Source organism: Heteronotia binoei, chromosome 18, assembly GCF_032191835.1.
Source record: "Heteronotia binoei isolate CCM8104 ecotype False Entrance Well chromosome 18, APGP_CSIRO_Hbin_v1, whole genome shotgun sequence".
NCBI lineage: Eukaryota > Metazoa > Chordata > Lepidosauria > Squamata > Gekkonidae > Heteronotia > Heteronotia binoei.
Window position 1 is genome coordinate 39797890 of NC_083240.1, and position 17865 is coordinate 39815754.

Genomic DNA, 17865 nt, shown 5'->3' on the forward strand with positions numbered 1-17865 from the left:
CAGTGGATGGAGAGAGGGTTAGGGTGCTGACACCACCCCTCTTTCCCTTGTCTGTGGCCAGAGGGGACTGGCGGCCCACACAGAGACAGGAAGGAGCCTGAGGCTTCCTACCAGTGACCATGGCAGCAGGATGGAAACCAGAGTATCTTGGGTGTAAATTACAATTACTTCCACGGTGTTCAAACCAGGACAGGCCAAGCTACTGCTGAGTAAATGAACACAGAGGAGATCAGACAGCGTAGCGTCTGCATCTGCTGTCCTGGTTGTTGTTTTTTTAACCTTGGTTACTGATAACATTTGCTGGTGCGTTGGGCTGTTGAAGGCCCAAAACAAAACAACGGTTAGATCAATGTCTGATTACAGTCTGTAATTTATGGATGAACAGTTCACAATGTCTCTAATAATAAAATCAAATGCTGTAAATGATATTTATGAATTCACTCAGCGCTGGCTTCAGACAGGTATAACATTTAGATAAGGCCAATAAACTGTGGGCATTGATTTAACCACTGTTTATTCCGGGCTCTCCGGACTTGATGAGAGGCTGCGTGTTGTTGTGTGCTGTTCACCATTGCAGGCGAAGGCAGGGGAAGAAGTTGGGGAGGGTCTTGGGCAGGGCTTTTTTTGTAGCAGGAACTCCTTTGCATATTAGGCCGCACCTCCCTGATGTAGCCAATCCTCCTGGAGCTTACAGGGCTCTTCGTACAGGGCCTACTGTAAGCTCCAGGAGGATTGGCTACATCAGGGGTGTGTGGCCGAATATGCAAAGGAGATCCTGCTACAAAAAAAGCCCTGGTCTTGTGCAACTCTCCTGAAGCTGCTTCATGTTGGGTCTTTTCACACTTGAAGAGCTGCCATGTAGGATTCTGTACAACCAGGAAAGCAAACAGCCTCAGAGTATCTCCCGAGTGGGGAAAAAAACCAGACAATTTTTCCATGAGCAAGTTCAGGAGGCCAATGTCAGCCATTGTTAGGCCCCAAGGGTTGAGTCTTGAAATGGGCAATTTGAGGGAGCACCGAAAAATTGCCCACTGACGTAAATGAGACCTTGTTGGGCTGGACTATGTCAGGTTAGGCCGGGCCATGTTGGGCCAGACCACGTGTGTACCTATTTAGGTAGCAAAAGATATAAACTTTATAAAGGATGCAGACAAACACAATTAAATGTATTTTTTTTAAACTTAAAACATGCTTAAAATGTTAGCACTCGTTGGTCTTAAAGGTGCTTTCTTTGTATTTCTCCCACGGAATCCAGGGTACTGGGCAAAGGAAGCTGTAGCTCTTTACTTCCTTCTCCAGGGAACTGGAGGGGGAGGAGCCTCAGCCAATGGAGAAAACAGAGACTTTGCTCTGTAGCTCCTGTGCGATTGAGCAAGCCTTGCAAAGCAAGCTGTGATGCAGAAGAAAGCAAAAGAGAGGGAGAAGGAAGCAGATGCCAGCCAGTTGCTTGGAGACCTGATAGGAGTCCTCCGAGGTTCTGATTTGGCCCCCGGGCCACATGTTTGACACCCCTGCTTTAAAGAACTACATGGCTTGAGACTAGGATATCTGAAAGGCTGTCTTCTCCCATACATTCCTGTCCATGAATTAAGACTGCAGAGAGATGCACTCCTGACTGTCCCACCAATCAAAGACATTTGTTTGGTGGGTACATGAGAGACTATCTTTTCTGTAGACAGATTCAGGATGGTAGCTGTGTTGGTCTGTAGATAGATTCTGGTTGGTATCTGTGTTGGTCTGAAGTAGCAGAACGAAGTTTGAGTGCAGTGGCACCTTTAAGACCAACAAAGTTTTATTCAAGGTATAACCTTTGGAGTGACAGCACACTTCTACAGATACAGTGAAACAGAATTTCCTCAACCATTATATATAGAGGGGAGGGGGGGTTAGTTGCTAGGAAGGACCATTAGGGTCAAGACAGAGACAGAAACAAAACTGGGATTTACCAGTCCCTACATATAGGTTAAGCAGTAAATTCTCATATAGCATAATGAAGATGTTTAACAAATTCAAGAATCAAACAGGAATAATAAGCTTAACTTAAATGGCAAACATTTATTTGGGTTCAATTCTGGGGCAAAAACACTGAAGGAAATGGATCTGTCAAAACTGGAGATTGATGTATCCTTTAGAATGCTGACAGTAATTAATTGAGACCCAAATCGAAAAGTTTGGATTCGTTTCTGGTTATAAAATCTATAGGGGAAAAACGAAAATAACTTTAAAATTTCTTAACAAGAAGAGGAAAAGATGAAAAAGATTTCAGGATGATAACACATTCTTAAAGAGTTGAGCGTTTCCAGTATTATGAAATTTAACATTATCCAAATATGCTCTTTGTCTTTTATACTGTGACTTTATGAGAGCTTTTCTATACAAACAATTCATTTTCTTTTTGCTCACTGCAAAATTTGTTCTCAACTTCAACTTTTATTTCCCCCCCCCCCCCCCAATCTCTCAAGCCCTAACTTATATGTGACATGTATCACAAGTTGCTCTGGAAGTCAATGCACACGCAACCCCACAGTGGGGTAAACGGGTACGCTTCACAGCCCTTTCGACTTGGAAAAATGGCACAGGAGGGAAGGCTGAAGCTCCCCACACTGTGTTCCTGAGCTGAAATGGGCTCTGGCGTGCTGTTTGTCTCTCTCTCTTTTTAAAATCCCGAATTAACTGGTTTTTTTTCTTCCAAACAAGCAAATGAACAGACATAAATTTAGCAATGTACCCTGCAAAGGTTTTCAGCGCTGACAGAAATGGCTGAATTCTTGTGCGAGGCTGTGTCACATTCGGTTTGCGGCTCGTTGTCTGAAAGCTGGTCACCCTTGCCTAATAAAAAAATTACAACGTGCAGAAATGAGAAAAAATTAGCATGCAAAGGAAAATGCCAATTCAGAATATGAATGAGAATAAATCAGAGAACGGTAGAAGAAGCTATAGAGCCTGACAGGGCCCATTAAAGATAGTGGCAATTAAATGTCCAGTCCATAAACCTAAGGATATCAGCCATTCCAGGAAAAAAAAAACCCAAGTAAACAGTGTTGCTGTAAGGGTGCCTAATAATTCATTTACGCCTAATAATTCATTCATTTGCAATGTACTTATACCTGAACTGTGCTGCTGACATTTGCACAAACTACCATACCATAGCCTCAAAGCTGTTGGAATAGCATTGCGCACAAAAGTACATCTGGGCTGCTGCCTTAGCCCCTCATTTTGTGGCCCCTCTGGAGTGGCTGTTGTTTTGCAATCCTATTAAGCAAATTTCTTGCAGTAGAGGTAAATAAAAAAACAATAGCACCACCTGCTGGAAGACAGAGAATTAGCAATATAAGGTATTTTAATAAAGGCTGGTGCTGTTCAATTAATGAGGTGGCTGAGAGAGCCAAGCCAGCATGGTTAAGAGCAGTGGATTCTAATCTGAAGAACTGGGTTCAATTCCACACTCCTCCATATGATGCCAGCTGGGTGACCTTGGGTCAGTCACAGCTCTCAGAGTTATCTCTGTCCAAAAAAATATATATATTAAATCTCATCTCTGTGAAGTTCTCCAGATTAATTATCAGAGAATAGATCTGTTTAATGGGGAATTTTTAAACCATTCATTTCAGCCACAGAGAATTTTATTGACTTTTAAAACCCGATATTCCTATTCTAATTCAGAAGCAGAAAAAGTTTCTCTGGACAGAGATTCCCAGCTCGCTGTTTTATAAATGCAACAATGGCTGAACCACTCCTGACTCTCTCTAAAATAAAGAGGTTTTCCAAGTCCCAAGGAAAGCCAACAATTCCAGAAGTTCCACAGCTGGCTACACCCAACAGAAAGTCCCTGATGGGTCTCAACAGAAGGACTTCAGAGATTCCAGTGGACAAGGATGAACAATTGGAAGTCTAGCTCATGAAAAGTTAGAATTTAAAGCTGCCAGACAATCTTTGGACCTCCTGGCTATACCACATACAGTACCATCTGATAATTAATGATTCATTCATTAATTAGATGGCTTCAGTTGGACTGAAGACACAAGAAACGTTTCTTCTACGCAAGCAAAGCAAGTCTGGCAATGCAATCTGCATGGCTACGAGACCACATGGAAGGGACTCTGATCTCCCTAGAAGAGCAGCAGACTGTAATGAAATGAATGCTATTGTATTCTGCTGTAAGCTCTCCCATACCAGCATCACCCTGGCCTGCTTTCAGAGTTTCCTTTGCTGCAGTGCCATGACGAGGTTTACTTCGGACTCCAAGTATGAGCTGTTCAGAGCTCATCATGTTGCCTATACTGAGGAAGTTTTTTTGGTTTTGCTATACCAGTTTGCTATTTCAAGACAATTATCTATTTTGCTCCTGACAGATGTTCTGTGAATTGATAGATAGATAAATTTATTGTCATTGTTCTCAACAAAAAGAGAGCAACGAAATGAGGTGCTCTTCCACAAAACATACCAACACATCAAACACACATATTCATATTCATACCATTTAAATACATCTAAAACCATTTAAAGCATTCAAACCATTTAAATACATCTAAAACAGATAAACATTCATAAAACCATTTAAACCATTTAAATATATCTAAAACAGATAATCCTTCATAACCCTGCATTTAGCCTAAACACAGCACTTGGATAGAAACTGTCCTTAAATCTGTTTGTCCTAGCCTTCAACACTCTATATCGTCTACCTGACGGTAAGATCTCAAATAGCAAATAGCCCAGATGTGAAGGGTCCCTTAGGATCATTTGTATCTTCCTTTTACATCCCATATTATACAGATCCACCAATGAGGGGAGAGAACATCCACAAATCTTTTGTGCTCTTCTCGTCACTCTTTGGAGCACCCTTCTCTCTGCTTCCGTGCAGCTCCCAAACCACGCACAGAGGCAATAAGATAAAATGCTCTCAATGGAACTACGATAAAAGGCAACCAGCAGACTCCCCGACAGAGCCAGAACGATACAGTGGTTAAAGCATCAGTCTGAGGAGACCCAGATTCTAATCCCCTTTCAGCCATGTAGTACAGGGCCTAGCTATCCTATATGCTGCTTCTGAGTGTGTCCCAGCAGATGTACACTGGGAATGTGGGCTGAAATTTGACTCCTGGGTGCCCAGTGGCCCAAATGGTAGTGCTTTAAGCTCCCCTCTCCCCAAGCACTGAAGTCCCAATCAGCGTTCTCTCTAAGCTGAGTTAATGTGAGCTAGCTCACAATTTTTTAGCTTCCAGTCCACACATTTTTGTCTCAGCTCAGGAAAAATGGCCCTAGAGCAAACTAATTTATGCAACAGCTCACAACTTTAATGCCAGTAGCTCACAAAGCACAATTTTTGCTCGCAAGACTCTGCAGCTTAGAGGGAGCACTGGTCCCAATATGAATCAGGCACCTGTGTGCCCGGGCATCTAAATCTCACACGGGAATTCCACACTGCGTATCCGCATGACACTTCCCAGGAACCTGGGGACAATGTGTTGTGTAGTTAGGCCCCAATCAGTGGTGAATTTGTGCCAGTCTCTCTCTCTCTCTCAACCTACCTCTAAAGGTTATTGTGAAGTCAAAAGGAAGGAAGAGGGAATCATGTATACCACTGGGTAAAAAGGGGATCAAAAGGGATCAGCTATGGGATAACAGATGATTAGCATATCGAATTCACTGCCACAGGAGGTGGTGGTGGCTACAAGCATAGACAGCTTCAAGAGGGGTTTGGATAAGCATATGGAGCATCAGTGGCTATTAGCCACAGTGAATTGCTAGAACTTTCTGTCTGGGGTATTCCTGGTGCTTTGCGGGGGGTGCACAGTGGGAGGGCTTCTAGCCCCACTGGTGAACCTCCTGATGGCATTTGGGGGTTTTTTGGCCACTGTGTGACACAGAGTGTTGGACTGGATGGGCCACTGGCCTGATCCAACATGGCTTCTCTTATGTTCTTATAATCTGAACAGTGGGGATAGTTATCCTGTATGGGGAAAATGATGGTGGATTCCCAGTGCTGGGCCTGGCCATACCAGGACAGGGCTAAAGCATCTTTAAAAGATGCATAGAAAGATAGAAATGCTGCTGGCATTCCAGCCTGTCCCTCAAAGGAGAGAAAAGCTATGCCTGCGACTGACCACTGACCTGTATTATGCCAGCTGCGAAGCGGCTGATTATTATATGTGCCTACCCTGTGCCCCATGACGCAAAGTGGTAAAGCTGCAATACTGCAGTCTGAGCTCTCTGTTCATGACCTGGGTTCAATCCCTGGTGGAAGCTGGGTTCAGATAGTCGGCTCGAGGTTGACTCAGCCTTCCATCCTTCCGTGGTCGGTCAAATGAGTCCCCAGCTTGCTGGGGGGAAAGCATAGATGACTGGGGAAGGCAATGGCAAACCACCCCATAAAAAGTCTGCCGTGAAAACGTCGTGATGCGACATCACCCCAGAGTCAGAAACGACTGGTGCTTGCACAGGGGACTACCTTTACCTTTACCCTATGCCCCAAGAGGCTCTGGCTTGCACTGAACAGCATGGCCAGGAGACCTAGTGAGAGTGCAGTAAGCAAGGGTGACAGCAAACACCCATTTTGTGCCTCTCTATGTTACAATCCAGTTATGGCTTATCATTAGTTCTTACTTTCAAAACTCAAAAAAATCATTTCAAGGCATCCTCCAGGTCACTCTCACCTTCAGTGCTGCAGACTGAGTTTTGATCTTCAGTCTCTTTTTCTGCCTGTGGCCATTCTTGCGGTCCTTGCTGGCAGGCCTCGATTTGTGCTGCATCGCTGGAACTTTCTAAAGCATCCTCGATATTCTCATCATCATCATCGATCTCTGAAGTCCATTTGCTGTGGAGGTGCTGAATCAGATCGTCCAGTTGCCCAGAAACTGCTTTGATCGCCATCTGTCTTACTTCGTCTGGGGAAAAAAACCAAAAAACCAACCCAGGAAAAGGCCGATGTGATTTTTTCCTTCCCTTTGCAAGCAAACATCACAGGGCAAGGAGAGTTCACAGCTCTGAGATGGAGCAAATGCTTAGGGCGAATCAGGCTCAGATCCAAACTACCCATGATCAGAGCCAGATTAACAATTAGGCCAAGTAGGCACCGGCCTATGGGCCCCCATGCGTTTAGGGGCCCCGGGCTGGCTCCCCCCTCCATTTCTCCCTGCTTGCAGCCCTCCCAGCCTGCATGTGCAACCAACAACCAGGTTGCTCTTTGCCCAACTTGCCTGCTGCTGGTGTTGTCACCAAGTCTGCCTCTCTCTGCCTCTCCCCCACAGCTTAGTAAAAGGGGCTTTTAAGAAGGTGCCTGCAGGCTGCAGTGGGGGCTTTGGGTGGTGGGGTGGGTGCTCAGACTCTAAGATAATTTGCGAGGGGGCCCCAAGATGCCTAGGGGCCTCCACAGGGTTTAATCTGGCACTGCCCATGATGGTGGCAGACTTGGTTCTTTTAATTCATCATTGATCCTGCTTTTTGGGGGGGTGGGGGTGGGGGGGAGACACACAAGAATCAGTCATTTATTTTTATTATGTACCCAGGTAAATTTGCTTGCCACTTCTCCACAAACTATGCCTGTAGCAGCTTACAACAACAGAAAACCCCCCAATGAAATACATTTCCCTTTTGCAGAGCCAGTTGCAGCTTTGGAGGAGCTACTTAAATCATGAAAGAGGCACGGTAGGAAAGGGACAGACTGTGAAGTCCTGATCATAAAGGCAGCTGCCCAGGGCTGCTAAATACCGTAGCTTTTTAAAATTCCTGGACCAACAGTGAGTGTGGATTTCTTCAGTCACATGCGGCTCCAACACTTACAAGCTGCCTATCTGTCCAACAAGACAGGCAGCTTTCGATAATTAAATTACTACTTGCATTTCCTTCAATATCTAGAAAAAAGGGGGGTCTGTAATGTTTCTGGTGATATGTGCATTAATGTAAATGAAATGGATTAACTGATTCATCTGTTCAAAAGGCAAGGGATTAGCCAATTAACATATCTCTGACCCGAAAGCAGTTCTAAACAGAAAGCGCATAGGAATGAAAAAACTTTATCAGTTTCTATCTTGCAACCATTTGAGGGCACTTTTTCTTTTTAAACGTTGTATTTTTGGAATTTTATAAACGATACAGAAATGAGAATTGGAAATGTTAAAAAGCAACAACCGTAATAAAGGGGAAGTGAATGGAGGGATGTCAGGAGCAAGAACATGTCATCATGCATCAAACACATGTGATGGAAGCTTTTCAACTGGAAATCTACATATATATATATATTTTTGCCTAGGGCGAGGCTGATCAGGATTGCCCCATAGTAGTAGAGAAAGGGGCAGCTAACTTCCATGGAACACACAGAAAATTCTACACCCCCCCCACACACTTCAGCCTTGGCAGGGATAGAATAAAGAGAGGCATCCCTATTGTGCCTGTCTTTGTTCATACTAGCACTTAAAATAGCAGGGAGGGCCATTTACTAGGGAAATGACACAGGGGAGTGAGAGCCCCCTTCCCAGTGCTGATCCATAAAAGGGAACCCCACAGTTGCTTTTTAGAGTTTGATTACACACTCAGAGTGTCAAGCATAGAAATCACAATGTCGCATTTACTTTAGGCCTCTGAAGGAGACAATTTAAAAAAAGGGCAAAGTAACTTCCCATCCTTTACCTTCCACTGCCATCAAGTGGTAAATCTGAGCTCTGACCAGGAAAAATAATTACCGTAGTTTAGTGTTTCTCAAACTGTGAATCCATGAGTCGACTCTAAAGCTAATTAAAATTAATTTAAATCAAATTAATTGAATTAACTCGATGGAGTCCTTTTTTAATATCTCACCATTTCCAATCAGGGTTTTGCACACGTCATTCCAAACAAAAGAAAATGACACTCCAAGTGTGCAAGTCCTTTCCAGCTGTAAAGCCACACCACACCCCGCCTCCCCAGGAAGACATGCACCGCCTGTCAGCACACCAGACGCAGAGCAGGAAGGCCAGTTCAGCTCACAGTCGCAGCAGCAGCCCCAAGGAGACCACACACGGTGCCAACACAAGTGCCCCTCAGTGCCCTGCCAGCCAACATCACTCAGTCATTCTGGCATTGCAGGAAAGATGGCACTGGAAGCGAATGCCAAAGCTGGGTGACAGCGGGTCTGGGAAGGACCTGCCTCTGCCAGCCAGAGGAGGAGGGGGAGAGAGGCCTCTCTCAGCCCCACACGTTCCCTGCACCTGCAGCAGCTGGAGAGACATGGTGCAACTCCTGGGTCTGCTCTGCTGTGGTTTGTGGGGAAGGTAAGAAGGTCACTCACAGTACACAAGCTTCCCTAAAAGACAGCAAGGCTACCGACCCCTCATTTTTTCTCTATAACTGTGTTCTAGGGGCATACTCCATGTGGAAGTGGACCTAACAGGCCCTGCACGAACTGACGACGCACAACAAAGCATGTCCCATGATGTACGTGGTGGTTTGGTGGCAGAGAAGAGAATGACACATCTCTTGCCTCTTGTCTTCCCCAACCAGACACCAGTGGAGAAGGCCAAGGATTTTCCCCTGCAATTCCATCCAGACCAGTCTGCAATAACACTGCTCTTTGAACCAACATTAGACTCCCAAGAGGTGGCGGTCTTCCACAACCTCAGGACTGGAACAAACTGGTATACAGGATAATATACTTCAAACTAAATAGACACAACACTGGATACTCACTTGTCCACTCAGGCTGTGCCATCCTCCTCTCTTTTCTTGTCAAATCTGACTCACAAACTTCAGATACAGGTTTCTGACAGATCCTGTAAAAGAAATGGGTGTCTAAATTTGCAGATTGTCAGGAGGTATGGACTGGGTTGCCATCAATATGCGGATGACACCCAGCTCTACCTATTGATGGGTGGCCAGTCTGACTGTACCCTGGAAAATCTAGACCTGGCATTACAAGCCGTGGCCTCTTGGCTCAGACTGAGTCGGCTGAAATTGAATCCGACGAAGACGGAGGTTCTCTACCTGGGTCGTGGCGGTCCGGGGAGAGTGATCCAGCTGCCGGCCCTTGACGGGGTGCCACTGATACCGGTCCCTAAGGTCAAGAGCTTAGGCGTGCTCCTTGAGTCCTCCCTTACAATGGAGGCCCAGGTGGCAGCCACCGTTAGATCTGCCTTTTTCCATCTTCGGCAAGCGCGGCAGCTGGCCCCTTACCTGGAGCGCAATGACTTAGCGACGGTAATCCATGCTACGGTCACCTCAAGAATAGATCACTGTAATGCTCTCTACATGGGGCTACCCCTGACGCTAACCCGGAGACTACAACTAGTGCAGAACGCTGCGGCACAGCTGTTAATGGGGCTACCACGACGGGAGCACATTCAGCCAGTGCTGAGAGAGCTGCACTGGTTGCCTGTTGTGTTCCGAGTTCGCTTCAAGGTGTTGGTAACCTTTAAAGCCCTTTATGGTCAGGGACCTGCCTATCTACGGGACCGCCTTTCCCCATATATCCCCCAGAGAGCACTGCAATCAGGGACAAAAAATCTGCTGTCTGCCCCTGGCCCAAAAGAAGCCAAGTTATGCATAACGAGATCCAGGGCTTTTTCGGTGGCAGCACCAGAACTTTGGAACACCCTCCCAGAAGCTATAAGGGCCCTGCGGGATTTGTCGGCGTTCCGCAGGGCCTGTAAGACTGAACTGTTTAAACAGGCTTTTGTGGTTGATTGAAAATGGGCTGCCACCGGACATCCTACAGAATGCTGGCGATCATAGTCAGAAGTCAATACCGCCTAGATTGGACTAAGACAGCGCTAATAGTTTTAAAATTGATAAGTAAATTATGGTTTTATATGTTTTATTGAATTGATTGTTTTTATGATGTTGTAAGCCGCCCTGAGTCCGCTTGCGGAGAGGGCAGGATATAAATGTAAAGTAATAAATAAAAATAAATAAATAAAGAGAGCCAATGGAAAGTCTGAAGACAATAACAATTCAGGTGTTTGACTCTCTTTATATTATAGAACTCTCATCCATTTCCTGTGGTTATTAGGCAGGCTGGTCCAATTGCAGTGATATTTATATTTAACTGATCACAGCAACATACCAACTAGTACAGCAACATATTTAATGACGATGAAGAGTCAAAGCAGAATTAAGATGCAGATCTATCCCTTTTGCTATATCCAAATGGGCTCTCCTGGGTAAAAAAGGTCAGACCTTTCCAAGGCTACCAAGAGACAAGACAAAATAAAGCACACAAAATACTTCTCTGACTTGCATCATTATAGGTCACAGCATCTCATGTTTCTTTGCATATATGCACTCATATTTAACAGTAGGTCAGATGAAGTGCTGTGACTTTCCCACTGCCAACTGCACCTGATCTCTCCCCTCTATCTTGGACGCAGCAATGGATAAGAATCAGGGGCCAATACTCACCTCCTTGCCTTGGTGATTCCATCTCCTGTAGAGCTTGACTCATTCGCGGGAATTGGTTGTGTGCCGTCCCCTGCAGAGCTCGACTTGCTCACTTGAACTCGCTGTGTGCTTGCAATCTTTCCACGTGGGCGCAAGATCTGAAAAATAACTCCAGCCAATCATTAATCAACTCTGGCTAACAGCCACAGGGTTTAACTCTCCGTTGCCTCATCCTGTAATCTATCATAACCCAATCACAATAAGTTTTTAAAGCTTTTTTTTTTTTTTGCCTTTGGGCAAAGTCTTCCCTATCAACTTGTCTGCCAAAAAAGCCCAGCAAATTTGCCACAGAACCCCCTACGTGTTGCACGTTTGGTTCATGTACAAATAAAATTTATCTATCTATCTATCATGTGGGAAAACCATTAAAATGCACCATCCCTCCTATAATAAATTGGGGGTGCTCACTAAGATGCTCTCGATGCTTCCCTGGTAACTGCACTTATCAGTGAAAGATGTGTGGTGGTGATTTTTGCGAGAAAAACTTATCTCTCATTACTGCTTCTCCCATCGAGGAATCCCTGATAGGTTTCTTAGGAATACAACTTGAAAAACACTCTCCTGTGAAGAAGGCAGGGAAGTTGGCACCTAGACAATCTCTAAAGTATTCTGCATGCTCTTTTTTTTCCTGATGTGCACCTTTTCTCCACCCCAACACCACAGCCCTTCTGTGCTGCTACAGTGGATAAATGATAGCATCTAGATACCCTCTTGCATCTCTGGTGTTCCATGGCACTTCCTAGCATCCAGATCCATGGTGACCATGAAAGCTTTGTAATCCAAACTGGGTTGACAACATCTTTAAGTTAAAGGCCTACACAAAACGTGGGCCTAAAAGCCATATGCTGCCCTTCACGACAGCTTGGATGGAAGGCTACTAACAGGTTCCATGAAGCTTTTTTTTTTTTAAGTGGCTGTCCAAAGCTGACCAAACAGGAGACTGTCATGTGCCTAGCAAGCTATAATCCAGGACTTGCGATGGGCTGTGTTTGGCTTTGTGGGTGTGATGTGGTGGTTCTCCTAGTGACCGCCCCCCCCCCACAAAAAAAAGATAACTGCCATGCTAATCCAAGTCCTCTGGAATACTCTGGCCAAACTGTGACTCGGGAGCCACATATGGATCCTTCATGCATATTGTGTGGCTCTCAAACCCTCTTCCACCCTGTCAGCCAGCTTGGAGAAGGCACTTCTCTCTTTAAATCATTTCTCCAAGCCAAGCCAGCAGGTGGCTTGGAGAATGCATTTAAAGTTGCTTTTATTTATTTATTTATTTCCATCTCTCCATCCCTCCCCATTTATTTGCCTGCCTGCCTTCCTTCCTTCCTTCCTTCTGGCTCTCAAACATCTGATGCTCATGCCTTGCAGGTCTCAAACACCTGACATTTATTCTATGTGGCTCTTACATTAAGCAAGTTTGGCCACCCCTGCTCTATATGAAAGTGATGGCCAACAGGACCCTGAGCACGAATGTTATAAAAAGGCAACACTCAGGTGAGGTTAGAAGGTCTGCCTTTCTCACTGGGACTCAAGGCTGATTACAAGTATGATTTAAAAAAAAACCCTTTCAGTCAAACAGTATGTGGATTACACAGCATCAATTCACTGTCACGTATAAAATCAGAAGCACAAGAGAACAGTTGCTGGCCTTCTGTAAACAGATTATGGAGGATGCTTTTGCAGGCCAGAAACAGGGCTGGCCTGGACTGTCATCTAGACATGCCAAACAGGGAGTCCAGAGACCAAGTCCGGAGAACTTGGAGAAGTATAAGGAACAAAGGAGTAAGAAAATAATATGGCCTTTAGTAGATTAAACGGTGTAACCCATCTCCATGGAGAATAGGTATTGGGATCCAGGTGTGAGAAGCATATGAGAATGGCAAGGACGTCTAACTTAATACAGAAGTGGAGATTTCATTCAAAGACGAACAGACTTCGGCCCAAAAGTTATGTATGAGAAACCTGCAATCATTACTTTTAATATTCTTAACTGTGATAAAAATAGTGAGAATGCATTAATACAGCGCCGATGTATTTTAAGATGTTTCAGAACAGATAACTTTGAATGGTGTTTAAAGTTATAAGATGATTAGCCAGCCAAAAATGTGCACCCTTATTAAGTGCAACAGCTGGCTATTGTTGTAAAATGATTTTGAAAACTTATAAATACTGGAGTCTGAAATGATCTAGAACATCTTCTTTGAAGATATCCCTTGCTTCATGAAACCTATTTACTTCCAGGTAAGATAAAATGCTTGGGATTCATGTAACCGCTCTCCTTTAATTATCTAATGCAGAATGAGCATATGGTATCGTATTTTTTTAAGCTGGTCAATCTCAACAATAGAAATGTTTTAACAATAAAATGAAACAGAAGCAGGATTTTCTAATGATATTTTTACTTGTGTAAACATGCTGAGGGATATTTCTTGCCAGGAATGATCTGATATAGGAAAGCTTGCAAGATGCCTAGAACTGCTTAACCGCATGCCTATATCTGAATCTGACCAGAGTGCTCCGGAGCACTGCTTTCCACCCCTGTAGCCAGCTCCAGTACTCTGATGGTGGGGCCCTATAGGCCCTTCACAGGGCTCCACAGCAGTATGAGTCTCTGTCATGCAATGGGTCTCACAAAGTAAAGGCCTGGTTTGCTCATCTTACCTGATAGTTTGGTTCTGCTGCTTCTATGTCTTTAGGAACACTGGCCACATTCAATCCAAAATTGTTCCCAATGGTGGTGTCTTGGCTCCTGTTCTCGTTCTTGCATTTGTATTCCCTTGCTCGGAAGAGATGAGTGTCCAGTGGCCCTGGTATGGACGAGACCTGCAGAGGTGGAAGAACGTAGTCCCTTGACGGAGGGCCGACTGCCTTCCACAGTAACGCCTTGTCTCCAGTGTAATATCCCTGGATCTTACTCAAGGCCTCCTCCGTCCTCTTCAAGTAGGCCTCCTCAAGAGGACATGGGACATGGAAGTGCTGCTGCCTTTGGTCCTCTGCAAGCGGCTGCTTCCTACTGGCATCCTGTGCATCTAATTCCTTTATCTTATCAACAAGATCTGAATATCGCTGCAATAAGTTTCGACAAATTTTTACGTCCGAGGCGCACTTGTCGTACAGGCTGTCCCATCTCAAACATTTGGTATTTAATTCCTCAAGGCCCTGTGCTATTTGGGTAAGCTGGAAAGACTCGGACCCATCACTAAAGTTCTCAGTGCTGTGCTCCGCTTCAGGGTCTGAAGCGCTTTCCTCCTCGCTAAAGCTTATCTGCCTCTTCTCAGCTTCGGCGGGTGGCCATGGGACTTCTGCCCTGTCCTCCGGAGAGATCTGTGTCTTTGGGGGGGATTCTGGATCCGTTCCAGTAGACTCTTCTTCTTCTGCGCTGCCCTCACACAACTCTGAATAATGTATGTAGTTCTCAAGTATTTCAAAGCTGCAGAGGCTCTCATCCATACTGCTGGTGTCACCTTGGGGTTCAGGAGCTGTGTCCCAGATCGGGCTTGGTTCGACTCCTCTTTCTCCAGGCTCATCCTTGGAGAAAGTAGTGCCCTCGATTACAGGTGCGGAGACAGCACAACTTGACACAGCAAAGTTCCTGACTGAAAGATCAGGCATTAGTTAGAAAGGAAGGGTTTGCCAGATCTGAAGTAGTAGTTGTAGTAGAAGTAATAATATCTCTTGCATGCTGTTTTGACCACAAGTAAATGCTGTCAGTGCACAGATGAATATGAATGAGAAATCATATAGTGCTCTACAGTGTATATTTTCCAATCACATCACAAATGCGAACAGTGAGGCGCACTGTCAGAGATTAGGGGAAAGCACATTTGTAATACAAATGTGCATTATAGCCAATAGCATTTCTGTATTTGCATTACTAAATGGGACTAAAATTACATTAAGCCGCATCTTTAAATCCAACCTCTTTGGTTTACCAGAACAGCCAGAGGCAAGAGTTGTATTTAATGATGAAGCCCTCGGGCAAATTAGTCTACAACAGCCCTGTAGTGCATACACCTGTTTTAATGCTCCACAATCTCCAAACATGGGGTGAAACTCATATTCTCTTATAGAATGCTTAGTCGCAGAGTGGCAGTGTTAAACACATTTATCCAGAAATACACACACACACACCCCACTTCCATACAACTTCAAGATTGTAACATTACGACATAACTGTACATTTCACACAAGCTTAGATAACAGATCCCTAAAGGCCAGTTTCTAAAGGAAACACAGCTTTGGAAAGGGAGCAGAGATGGCTTTGTTTGGGGGGGGGGGGCGGGATTTCCCTCTTTCTCAGCTCCAAATAGCAGACAAGTGATATGAGAGGAAACTGGCATGAAGAAATGGGGAGGGGGGTTGGAAACAGAGCACTTTACACACCACTGCTTATATAAAGCAAATCTTTGGTTGGAATACTCTGACACAAGTTCAGATCTAATGCTGAATTAATTTCAATAACTGGTTCTTGCCACTGTTGTATGTACCACTTGTATCAAATGCTCCCGTGTAGCTCTGCTTTTTGTACTAGGTCTATGTATTATGTCTCTGAAACAATATCAGAAGTACTCTCTCAGCCCTGGCTACAGAAGGGCCTCTCTGTAGGCTGACACGTTCTTCAGCACAGCGGTGAAGGTCATCTGTTATCTGTACAGTCAGAGACAATAACTTTCGATTTTTCTGCGCACAGTCTCGAACTGGTGGGGGGGGGCAGGGGGCACCTGACTGAGAATACCTTTTGATTTTCTTCCCACGCTAGCTTCATGCCTAGTTTGCTTACGTGATAAACAGCTGGGGCAAGGTATCTGGTGGGTCAGTTCTAACAAAGAACGTCTTGACTGTGAACATGATACTTATTTAAATAAAGCCTTATTTGAATTACATCAAAGAGGCTGAGTTAATGAGAACTGTGCAGAAAAACAGGTTACTCACCTGTAATTGATGATCTTCGAGTGGTCATCTGTGCAGTCACACACATGGGTTTTCCCGTCAGGACGAACCCTACCTCGGAGATTTTAAAAGCTAGCCTAGGCGTTATTTTTGGCGCGCACTCCCTTTCGCTCTGGGGAGCAGGCATCCACTGCGCATGCCTGGAGCGAGAGGGAGGCGCCCCACCCACTCAGTTTCTTTCCCCGCCGCTGACATAGTAGATGAGCGGTAGTATAGGACCAGTAGCCAGCAGCGGGGACGGCTGGGCGGGCGTGTGTGACTGCACAGATGACCACTCGAAGATCATCAATTACAGGTGAGTAACCTGTTTATCTTCTTCGTGGTCTCTGTGCAGTCCCACACATGGGTGACTGATAAGCTGACCTGCAAGGTGGTGGGTGCTGGCACTAGAGTTGGAGAAAAGAATAATGCAAAGGTTAGTGCAACACAGTCAGCACATAACAGGCTACAAGGCAAGCAATTACTCACCAAGCCGAGACCGCCTCCTTAGTCAAAGATGGAGCGGAGCACTGCCTGTCCGAAGGATGCATCTCGCCTAGCACGAACGTCCAAAGCGTAGTGCGTGGCGAAGGTCGAAGGGGAAGACCAGGCGGCAGCGGCGCAAATGTCCTCCATGGATACACCCCTGGCAAGGGCAGATGACGTTGACAAAGCTCTTGTGGAATGAGCTCGTATGGCAGATGGGACTGGTTGCTTTGCGAGTTTGTAGCACAGCTCTATAGCAGCAACCAACCATTTTGACAGTCTCTGTGTAGATATCTTTTTGCCCTTATTAAGGCGGCCGTAGGCCACAAAAAGTCTGGAGTCCGTACGGAACGATGCTGTTCTATCTATATAGTAAGCGAGTGCTCTTCTAACATCTAGACAGTGTAGAGCTTCTTGCCCCTTGTCCGTAGGACGTTGGAAAAAGGCAGGTAAGGTTGTGATTCTGTGTAAATGAAATGCGGAAACTACCTTGGGTAAGAAGGCAGGGTCTGGCCGCAACACCACCCTATCGTGGTGAAAAATGGTGTAAGGTGAGTCTGCTCTGAACGCACAAATATCACTTGCTCTCTTAGCAGAGGTGAGTGCGACTAATAGTGCCGTTTTCCATGAGAGAAGGTGAAGCGGTATCGTAGCCATAGGTTCGAAAGGCGGTTTTACTAGTTGGCTTAGCACTAGCGATAAACTCCAGCTAGGATACATTTGCCGCAATGGTGGGTGCAAATGTAAGATTCCTTTTAAGAAGGATTTCGCAGCAGGGTGTGAAAAGACAGTCCGACCCTGTACATGCGGGTGAAAAGCTGAGATTGCTGCAAGGTGCACCTTTAAAGATGAGTACGTGAGGCCCTTTTCTGACAAATGCAGTGTATATGCCAAGATTTGAGGTATGGAAGCCGAGAAAGGTCTGAAGTTATGCTTGGTAGCATAGATGGAAAATCTTTTCCATTTCATGGAGTATGACTTTCTCGTTGATGGTTTCCTCGCATTTAAGAGAACATGTCTTACTCCTTCAGGAAAGTCTGAGAA

At 45.2% G+C, this 17865-nt stretch overlaps 1 protein-coding gene across 1 annotated transcript in view; it reads right to left on the reverse strand.

The window, feature by feature from the left end:
- Positions 1-2705: 2705 nt before the first annotated feature.
- Positions 2706-17865, reverse strand: part of TEX14 (testis expressed 14, intercellular bridge forming factor) — a 68055-nt gene continuing 52895 nt past the window's right edge. Inside the window, exons 13-17 of the mRNA XM_060258980.1 lie at positions 14068-15002; positions 11371-11507; positions 9664-9746; positions 6657-6887; positions 2706-2829 (exon numbers count right to left, since the gene is read on the reverse strand). Coding sequence (XP_060114963.1) covers positions 2717-2829; positions 6657-6887; positions 9664-9746; positions 11371-11507; positions 14068-15002 — 1499 coding nt within the window. The 3' untranslated portion in view covers positions 2706-2716. The remainder of the gene's footprint in view (positions 2830-6656; positions 6888-9663; positions 9747-11370; positions 11508-14067; positions 15003-17865) is intronic.